Genomic DNA, 10,327 nt, shown 5'->3' with positions numbered 1-10,327 from the left:
CGGGGCCTGTGGGATGTGAGCGGCGATGGAGGGGTGTGTAAGGAGGAGCTGTACCCTGGCAGTGGGCAGGTCGTGCCCCCCAATGCCTCTGTAGAAGGTACAGCTGGGCCCCAGGGCTGGGCGGGCTGAGGTATCCAGGAGGCCCCATGGCTGTGTGTGAACTCCCCTTGTCGCAGGGCCTGGCCTGGCTTTCACACCTTCACCAGGGCCTTCTGCTCTGTGCTACCGGCCAGGCGCCCTGCAGTGAGTACAGGGGAGCCTGAGGCTCAGCTCCTTTAGGCTTGGATACCTGTGTATGAGCCTGCAGGCCTCGCTGGCCATCTCAGCTTTCTTTATGAATGGTGATTATTAAGTTTAATTTGTAGTTAGCAAGGCTAAGAAAACCAAAAATCCTTGGACGTGTAGACTGAAGTCGAGGTCTCCTGCTTCTGTGTGGCGTTTACATCCGAGTGCAGAGTCCTTGCGTTGGTCTGTGTGGCTGGGCCTGACGTGTGCACTGACCGAAATGGAGAGGCCAGGACCTGTTGTAAAAGATCCCCTGAACCTCTGATATTGAGGTGCTTGTGGCTGGCAAATCTGAGTGCTTTGGGCTTCAGCATGAGATCAGAACAAGAACTCACACAGTTTCTGTTCTGGAGGCTGCTCTCCCTTATCAGTGTTTTAGCACTCGAGATACTCTGTTTAACTTCTTGTGGCTGACAGATTAAATGGAAGGGCATCTTGACCTTGAGAAAAGCAGGATTTCCAGGTCCCACCTGTGTTCACTGTACAGAGAAGTTTGAAGCTGGAAGTGGTTCCTGAAGTGTGAGGGACTGGTGCCGTGTCAAGGGAAGCACTGCAGGGGGTTTTCTAACTGAGTGGGAGCTGGAGTTACTTGTCCAGCTCCCCGGGGAGTGGCTGAGCTTGGAGGGGTACATTGCCCCCTTCCTCTTTATAAGGCTCCAGCTTTGGTTGGGAAGGGCTTTATTACATATTTCTGCATGTGACTGGGACAGTTGAATTTCTACAGCTGAAGTTTCCATTCTGATTATTAGAAACAGAAAATCACATCCCCTGATTAGAAAGGCGTCAGGATTGTGAAGCAGCTGTTTTGTTTGGTGTTGATCATCAATCGGCCCCACTTGGCTGCTTGCACGTGGCCAGGTTTTGGTGTTCAGACAAGGTAGTTTGTGTTGACTTTGCTTTCTTCAGCAGAAGTTTTTATTTTAGAAGGAAGGAAGAAAAGCAGGATAAGAGGTTGATGTGGCAAAACCACCAAAAAGAAAGTGTGCTTCTGATGGTGCTGTGGCTGGATGTGAAATAAAACTCTTGCTATTCTCTTCTCCCTGCTCCTCACTTTGGGCTGCACAGTGAAGTACTCTGGCTATCTGGATCACTGGGATAAGCCCTTCTGCACAAACAGGCATCCTGAGCTGCTGAAACTTGGAAAAGGTAGGTTTGAGCCAAAACCTTTGTCCTGGGACTTGGGGTTATAGAGACCAGCCCGTAAAGACACGTCAATTTAAATGCTGTTTAGTACCTGTAGATTATTTCAAACCTTTCAAATTTGATAATGGAGTCCAGAAGCTTTCTGCTGCACACCTGTGCTGGTCAGTCTGCAGCTGAGCACCCTCTGCCTGCCTTGGCTGTGGGAGCGAGCAGCAGCACCCGTGCAGTTTGTGGCAGCAGGGCTGTTTGCTGCCTGCCCTGAAGCAGCTGCTCCTCTTGGTGTTTTTAAATCACCTGAGGCAATGTTGCTGGCTCCTGTGTGCTTGGTCCCAGAGCAGACTGCCTTGATAAGCCATAATGGGGCAGTTGACCGTTGTAGTTGCCGAGATATGAGCTACCAAGGATTTTTTTTCTTCCAGGCTTTAGGAGAAATTCTTGTTTGGAGTCGGGGGGGGTGTGTGTTTCACTTCTCCTGACCTTCTGTTTCTTCTTGTGACAGACATCACCCTGGGGGGCCTGGAAATTGGCCTGCTGACTATGAAGAAGGGGGAGGTGGCAAGATTTGTCTTCACACCGCCTTACGCCTATGGGCAGCAGGGCTGTCCTCCTCTCATTCCCCCAAATGCCACTGTCATGTTTGAAGTGGAGGTGCTGGACTTCCTAGACTCGGCTGAATCTGACTCGTTCTTTGAGTTGACTGCTGTGAGTTGCCTTAAGTTTAAGACCTACATCTGGAGACGAAGCTTTTGTTGAATTGCCTTCTGGTTGCTGTTGCTCACGTATTACTTATGTTTAGCTTAATTGCAGGTGCATTTATCCAGCCCTGGGGCTGCTTGCCCCCCTCTGACACAAACACACGCCCTCTAACGCTGCCCCTGTGCGCCTCGCTCCGTTTGCTCCCCTGTGCAGGGGAGAAGCAAGGCGCTGCCTTTCTTTGTTCCCGTGTCCCTGCAATGACTTCCATTTCTTTTTAGCTTTACAAGAAACCGCATGGTTTCACTAGAGGGCACCAGCTTACAGGGATTTCTTTGAAGGAACAGCAATGAGCTGTCTGTAAAAATCGTGTTCAGTCTGCAGCATCCAAGTGCCCGCCCCCCCAGCCCCCACCCTTTGTCTCAGCTTCTTGGCTGCTCTCCCAAGTGCTCCTTCACTGCTCGCTTTCCTCCCTGGTGAGTTACGGTGTTATTGTTAATTCCCCTTTTCATATAAAGGGCTTTGGGCTGTGGTTGTGGGTCAGTGAGTGGGGCACAGGCAGCGGTGCTGTGGGAGAGGCCCCCCTCATTCCCTCCTGCTGCTGCACAGGCCACTCTGCACACAGCCCTGCGAGCAGAGCACACTTGTTGCAAGAGAGTTTACTCCTGCCCTTTCTGGCTAACTGGCCTCTCTATGAGCTGGTTCAAACTTAGAAAACCAGGAGAAACTTGTCCCTTGATTTTGATCTTATTTATTATTGTTGTTAGGTTTTTTCCCTGTTTTGCTGGGTTGATGTCTGGTGTGGGTGTCAGGCTGGCCCTGGAGCTGGCCTGAGGCAGGCACCGTGGGTGATGCTGAGCTGTTAGAGCAATGGAGCCTTTCAATCAGCTTTACCTTTTGTGCCAGCAATAGCATTTGTGTTAACTGTGTGCTCTGCGCTCAGCAGGTGAGAGAGTTGGGCAGGAACAATTTAAGAACAAATTCCTCTCTCTTCCCCCCCCTCCCCCACGCTGGAGTCCCTTTGGTCCTGGTGAGCTCCCTGATGTGGTTGGTACCACTGTTCACCAGGAGGTATCAGCACAAGGACAGTGGCGTCTTTTGCCTGACAAAGGGAACTGCCAAGTGGTCGTGGCTGGTTGGACACTGCAGGGGCCTTGGCAACGGCCTGGCTTCTGCTCTGTGAATAGAGGGGGGCTGTGCAGGATGCTCCTGTCTCAGCTCTCTGCTTGTTTTCTTTTGTTTGAGTTGAAATTCGGGTATTTCTTTACACAGGAGCAGCAGGAGACGTTTCCGCTACAAAAGGTGTTGAAAGTGGCAGAGACGGAGAGAGAGTTTGGCAACTACCTCTACCGTAAGCAGCACTTTGAGAGTGCCATAGACAGATACAAAAGGGTAAGACACCAGAAACAATTGTTCTCCGTTGTGAAAAGCTGTGAAAGCAGTGATTATTAAGTGCTAGTTCACCATAACAACTACAATCTAGAGACTACATAACTTCATTATATTTTCCAGGCGTAGTTTGCTATTTAAGAGCAGACTTAAACACCTGCTTTTGTGTGAGCTGCAACAGTGGATGAGGGAAGAGAAGGGTTGGCAGGAATAGGCAGAACCTTTCTCTCTAGGCTCGCTCCCTGTGGGCTCTAGCTGAGACAGAAGAGGGCATCGCAGTGGCTGTGTGAGCCCTGAGCAGTTTGTGTGGCTGACTGCTGAACGGGAGCCTCCCACGTCAGCTTCTGCTGGGAGGTTGGCACAGCACGGCCTTGTGTTGCAGCAGCTTTGAGGAGCAGTCCAGAATCACCACAGTCTGGAGACAGAGATTGCTGCAATCCTGGGTGCTTGGCTTTTAGCCTTCCAGTTGGGAATTGCACAGTGCTTGAGGTTGGTAGGAACTCCAGAGGTTGTCTGGTCCAGTCCCGTGCTGAAGAAAGGTCGGCCTCAGCAGAAGGCTTCCCAGGACTGTGTCCATTCAGGTTTCAGATATCGCCAAGGGTGAAGACTCCACAGCCTCTCTGGGCAGGAGAGTGCTCAGTGATTCCCAAACTGGAATGCATCCGCCTTTGTTTCAGAAGTAGTGATACTTTGTGAGATTTTTCTTCCCTCCATTTAGGGTTGCTTTTTCTTGGTATTTCTTTGTAGCAGAAATAATTTAAATTGCCTTCCTCTCTGTAGGATTTCTCTTCTGTCTTTGACCCTAAAATCTGGGTGTAATTTTTTTTTTATTCTGCTGCTTTCAGGTTCCTTCATGGCATCCTAAACCCTGTAGTCCTGCAGCTGAGCTGGCTAGTCATGCTGATAATGCCATGCAGCATATTTAGAGTTCTGGTTATTATTATTTTTAACTGACCTAGGTAAACAGAAACGTGGCTGTAGCTGGCCCATGGGATGGATTTCTCACTTTCCATTTCTTGTGTGCTAGTTCTTTTTTTCCTGTCTGCTCAGGCGTTCTCCGTCCTTGGCCGCAGCCCTTCCAGTGAGACAGAGCAGCGTCAGATCAATGCCTCCAAGTTGCTGTTGCTGCTGAATCTCTCCCTCACTTACCTGAAACTGAAACGTCCTGCCCAAGCTTTGGCATATGGGGAGAAGGCCTTGGAGATTGACCAAAGAAATGCCAAAGCACTGTTCAGGTGTGGCCAGGTGGGAAAAAATAAAGTCCTCTGGTAGCTGCATCAGGGAATACCCCAGTGTGGCTGTGGAGAGAGCCCTGGATGAACCAAGGGGAACCACTCCATTCAGGGCTGGGCCTCCTAAGCTGGTGCAGCAGTCGAGGCGGTTTGTCTGCATCTGACCTGAAAAATCTCTGTCTGTCACATGGATCTCTTCACGGGGGACTGCTGAGCTACCTGGATCTGTCTCAGAAATGTTTGTGGTTGCACGTGTTTGAGTCCTGAAGAACAACAGTGAGTCTATATTTATCTTGTCTGCTTATTTGTCTTGTCTCCTTTCAATGGCAGGCTTGTCTCTGCATGACAGAATATGAAAAAGCTCGGGATTTCCTGGTCAGAGCTCAGCACATACAGCCATTCAACCACGATATTAACAATGAGCTGAAAAAGTTGGCAAGGTGAGAGAACTTCTTTCGCTCCCTGTGAAAGCGAGAGTGCTTAGACTGGAACACCCGCTCAGAAACATTTAATCTGTTAACAACAACAACAAAACCCACACAAAAAATGCAAACCTATTGGGTTATTAAGTAGCTTGGGGAAAAGGTAGGTTTTTCTGGAGGCAGTGGATTCAAACATTGCAGACAGGTTACAGGTGGTAGATGAGAAGCTGAGAGCACCCACGCTTTCCATGTGGTTTCTCTGTGTGTGTTTTGCTCAGTGTGGGGGATGCAGGGAGAGGGGGGCTGCTGAAGTGCCTCAAAACCAGTGCAGTGCGGTATGGTAGTGTGCAAGCTGACAGCGTTCTGGATTAGTACCATTTTGATTCCCTTTAAGATGTGTTGGTAAACTGCATCAGCTCTTTTGCACTGCAAGTGCTTCAGTGTATGATGCTACAGATACTGATATTTGTTAAAAGTTAATTTCTTGCTGTCTTGAAGGTAATAAGTGAGCAATCCTGAAGGCAAACTTTCCCTTTGTCCTCAGGCTGAGCACAGCAAAATCCTGGCAGCTTTAGTCATGCCCAAGCCCCACCAAACCATGACTAACGCTGGTCTCTGCCCTCATTCTGTTCTTCCCTTTGATACTGGCAAAAGCCCTAGCTGGTTCCCAAAAGCATGTGCTGTACTTCTGGCACTGTTCACAGGCACGAAAGGCAACATGGTCCCCACCTTTGGAGATCATAAAGCAGCCCTTGAGTGCAAACCCTCTTCTTTTGTGTGTCTCTGCTAGAAATTTGCAAAAAAGGTTTGTAGGCAGCAGTAACAACTCTTATCAGAGTAGCTGCTGTGGCTGGAAAAGCCATTCTCGTGGGCCGAGTGCCTTTACCAGGTCACGTTCTGGTGGAGAGCTGTCCTTGCACAGCAGTGTCCTGTATATCCATGTCGACTTCGATAGTCTGTGATAACAGCGAGTCTTCAGACTCCTTCTGTTACTTCTGAAGGACAAAGAACTTGAAGTCAGCACTAGCTGCTGGTCTAGAAATCTGAAACAAACCACTTCTGTTCATCCTGATCAGCCTTGAGGGTACGTAGCTACCAAATCACTAGGTGAGTGCAAGTAGTTATAAAATACATACAGGTGGCTGGCTCTTGGAGGCTTGGTATGTGGGTAGTGTCAGAATGCTGTGTTACAGTGCTGGAAGTCCTGTTATAGTCCTGGAAGCCTCTTGTGTTCCCTTAGACTCATTTGAAATATGTTGGCAGGTAAAAGAGAAATCTTGCTAATAATGTTGAGGTTGTGCTGCCAGGAAGCAAGGAGGCGTTCTGCCTTCGGGGAAGCAGCGGGCAGGCTTGTTGTCTCTGACTGGAGATAGCAGCACGTCCAGCTAACACGTGTGTCCTAAGCCGAGTACACGTTAAACCACTGTTGTCTCAGTTTCTGCTTCTGTGACAGTTAAAATTGGTGTAATTTTTGCTTCTACTGTGACAAAGAGTGGAATCAGTACAAAATAGATGAAGACAATGTAATCGGGTGTTGTTAATTATGCCACACCTCAGTCCAGATCCTGTAATGTTGCCAAACTGCCTTGCCTGAGAAAACTTGTGATGTTATCTTTTGCAAACGCTTCAGTAGTGGAATATGAACTGAAATCTTGTTCTTAGAGGCTTTTTGCTTCCTTACTGAGTATGCTTATACTTTGCAAAAAGGAATGCTGTGTGTTAGTCAGCAGCTACCTTTTGCTGTGTAAAACAACACTTTGAAAAGCATCTGTTTAACAGCTGAACCAGGTTCTTGGTAAAATTCACTTCACAGAAGGAAAACCAGGCAGAATCCACGGTGAGAATTTTGTGGAGCACCTGTCTGGCACCCGCTGTAGTGGTCTTGGTGGTGCAAATTGTGCTGCTGGATTTGGCATTTTTATCTAAAAGCTTGCATTGCATCAAATCCAGAACAAAATGGGGTTGTTCCAGCATCTGACACAAATATGCACCTCCAAAGGAGGGATTCTTGGATTTCCTGCAGTGTTAGGTATGTGAGTGTGCTGTCTGAAGTCCTGGTGGGCACCCCTGATCTGCTCGGCATGGACAGTTATGGCAACATATGTTTGAGACTTAACAGAAGAGCCTTGCTGTGCTGGTATTCCACTGAACGAAGCACTTTAAGGCTCTGGACCCAGGGGTGCTGGTGGTAGGGGACTGAGTGCTCATTAGCCAAGGTCACATTTGGGCTGTTTCTGGTGTGTTGCAACAAAAGACTTTGCTTTTCACCTTATATGGTAGCAGATGCAGGAGAGCTGAGCATGTGGGCAGCCATTGATCCCTGGGACAGTGCCCAGACTGAGTCACCCTCTGGCTCAGGGATTTCTCACCAGTGAGACCTCATTACCAGTAAGGTGAGAGCACAGGGTGCAGGGGATGCTGTGCTTAGAGAAGCAATGATTAAAATGGAGAAGGCTGGGCAGCTTTTGGGAAGGTGAGAATGGAGGAGGAAGCATCTGCCCTGTCATTCACTTAGTCTGGACACAGATCCCTGCTGTCTCCTACCCATCCTCTGCCCAGTTTCGGTGTCAGTGGTAGATATCCTGAGTAGGGCACTTGGATGATGTCTTATGCTAGGCACTGAAGGAGCTCGCCCAAGGAGTGCCACAAATGAGGAGACACCAAACTAGACAACAGGATGCAGGTGGAGGTTCCTCTGCATCATCACATGCTTGCAAAACCGATGTAGAAAGCATCTAGCCAGGCAAACGATCTCCTTTGCTAACAGTCACCAGTGAAGCAGACACCCGAGGTCTGGGGTTAAGGTACGACGTTGCCAGCTCTCCTTCCCTGACGTGGTGGAAGGGCCTGGAGGAGCTGCCTCTGTTACCAGCACACTCTTATATTATTGTATTTATATAGGAAAAAACAATACATCTTTTCTGGTTGTGGCACTGACGGGTGGGTGGGCAGTCCCACAGCCCATGATGCCGTGCTGTGCTCTACTTTGCAGCTGCTACAAGGACTACGTGGAGAAGGAGAAGGAAATGTGCTGCCGAATGTTTGCCTCTCTCAACACTTCCTCTGGCTAACCAGAAAATAAAGGTAATCAAGCTGTGAAAAAGGCCGAGGTTTCCCAAAGCCTCTGTCGTGTCTGAACTGTGTTTTCAGGTGGAGAACCTGCTTCTCTTCTGCATGGGAGGGTTTGGGAGGCAAAATGTAAGGTAATGGGAGTGTGTGGAGGGGAAGGGGCAGGATGGCGGGGTGAAATGCTGCTCCATTGTTGGCTTGGGGAAGCCTTCCTGCATGACAAGCTGGCATGGGACAGGAACCTGAAACTGGCAGCACTTGAATAAGTTTGGTTTTGTTGTTTCCTGTGCTGCTCATCCCAGCTATTTCTTGTCAGAGCCAGGGGGAGAAATAGCTGTGTAGTCTTGTTTCTCTGCCAATTAAAAGAAACAAAAAGAAATTGTTCCTGTCAAAGTTAAGAACTGGATTTCCTCCTGCCCTCCAGCGCTCCTGTCTGGAGCTGTTGGAATGCTTCGCTTCAGAAAAATCTAAATATTTTATTTCTGGGTTTTTTGAAATATTAAAAATCCTGTTTGTATAGAAAATTTCAAATAGATGTTTTGGACTCTTTAAAGGCTTAAGGACTCTTTACGGCTTTAAAAGCCTTAAATCTTCTAGCAAAATTGACAGGTTTATAAATGCACAAAGGCTCTTTGATCTTTTTTTTTTTTTTTTTTTTTTTTGTCAAAACCTTGGGGGGTTTGTGAGGGGGAGTAGAAATCTTCGCTGGTCTCTTGCCTCGGGGTAAACCCTAGGGAAAGCGTTGTGGAAAATGACAGCAGCCTTCTGTCAGAAAGCATCACCAGCTCAGGGCTGTCAGAGTTTGCTGCTCTCTCTCATGCAATACAGGCAGTACCTCTTCTACTTCAGAAAATCAGTATTGGCAGCCTTTCCATCAGCAGCAGTGTGAGTGCAGGGTGCAGCTCTGGTATTTTAAGGTTGGCTCTTTTGTCTGTGCTTTGAGGAAGCTAAGGCAGCGTTTGAGGAAGAGGTTTGACTGAAAGGCTGCTTCTGAAAGCAACACAACCCTCTTCTGGCTGGATGTGCCTCCCTGCTGTGGTCTTCACCCCTCCTGCTGCCCCCATGCCCAGCTCTGAGCTGGGCCAGTTGCTCAACTGCCTGGGAGCACAAATTCTTCTGCCCGGGGTTCAAAGTGAGACTGATCACATCTGTTAGCAGGCGCCTCCCCCCAGGCGAGTAGTTGTGAAAGGGGATTTAAGACTGAGCTGAGATCTTGTGAAGGCCATGGCTCTGGACTTGATGAGGAGTCTCTGGTTCTCCACTCACTGAATTTCAGAGGCTCGCAGTTTGGAAGTGTGTAGGACTTGGGTCTCGTGTCTGACGGTAGCACAGAGCAGTGCCTGACCCGGGATGCTTCTGCTGCTGATCTGTGCATCAGTTGGCCCTGCTTTGGGGTGGGAACTGTGAACGTGGTGATCTGCTGAGGCACCAGATGGGTACTCCACAGACTGGTAAGGTTGTGTTGCCCCTTGTTTCCCAAAAAGCAGCAGGCAGAGATGCTGATTTCCACGCAGTTGGTGTAATGGCACGTAGCTGTTGTAAGTAAACCAGTGCCTTCAGTTAGTGGAGACTGAGAAGTGCAAAGAGGACAGGAGAAAGAGAAACCTCTGCTGCAGGCAAGCGTGAGATCGAGCTGAGCTGTTCATCAGCCAGAGTTTCTGTACTGACTCTTCCCGGTGCAAGCGTACAGTGCTTACCTGGAGTTCTGCCTTCTACAGCTGATGGACAGCTGTCAAAAGCCTTCTAACCTTCTTTGAAGTTTATTTTAGTTACGGTATTAAAAAAAAACCTAAGTCTTTCAGACAAACACACATCACCGAGACCTACATAAAAATCGACTGATAATTCATTGCAAGAAAACCCTCTTACTGGAGGAGGCTTTTGCAGGGCAGAGCCCTGTGCTGGAGGTTGGTTTGCTGCTGTGTCTCACTTAAAAACTTCATTACATATTCAGAGAGGAGCAAAGCAGCTCCAACCAGAGCTGCTGCTCTCTATCAAAGGCACCGCTAATTAGTCAGACTGGAGGCAGAACATTCTTTGGTGCCCTCTGACAACTTTGTACGAGTTCAGTTTAGGGCACAAGCTGTACTTGGT

The 10,327-nt window shown here is 48.7% G+C and overlaps 1 protein-coding gene across 1 annotated transcript; it reads left to right on the top strand.

Moving 5' to 3' along the window:
* Positions 1-9: 9 nt before the first annotated feature.
* FKBP6 (FK506 binding protein 6, 36kDa) lies at positions 10-8,235 on the top strand (the record flags this gene model as incomplete). Its single annotated transcript, XM_010190099.1, has 6 exons — positions 10-97; positions 1,928-2,130; positions 3,394-3,513; positions 4,561-4,755; positions 5,073-5,182; positions 8,157-8,235. Coding segments are annotated over 6 exons (795 nt in total), but the record flags the coding sequence as incomplete, so codon positions are not given.
* Between the last annotated feature and the right edge of the window lie 2,092 nt (positions 8,236-10,327).

Source organism: Mesitornis unicolor, unplaced genomic scaffold (assembly GCF_000695765.1).
Source record: "Mesitornis unicolor isolate BGI_N332 unplaced genomic scaffold, ASM69576v1 scaffold23058, whole genome shotgun sequence".
Lineage (NCBI taxonomy): Eukaryota > Metazoa > Chordata > Aves > Mesitornithiformes > Mesitornithidae > Mesitornis > Mesitornis unicolor.
The sequence above is the reverse complement of the archived record's forward strand: the minus strand, read 5'-3'. Positions and strand labels throughout refer to the sequence as shown.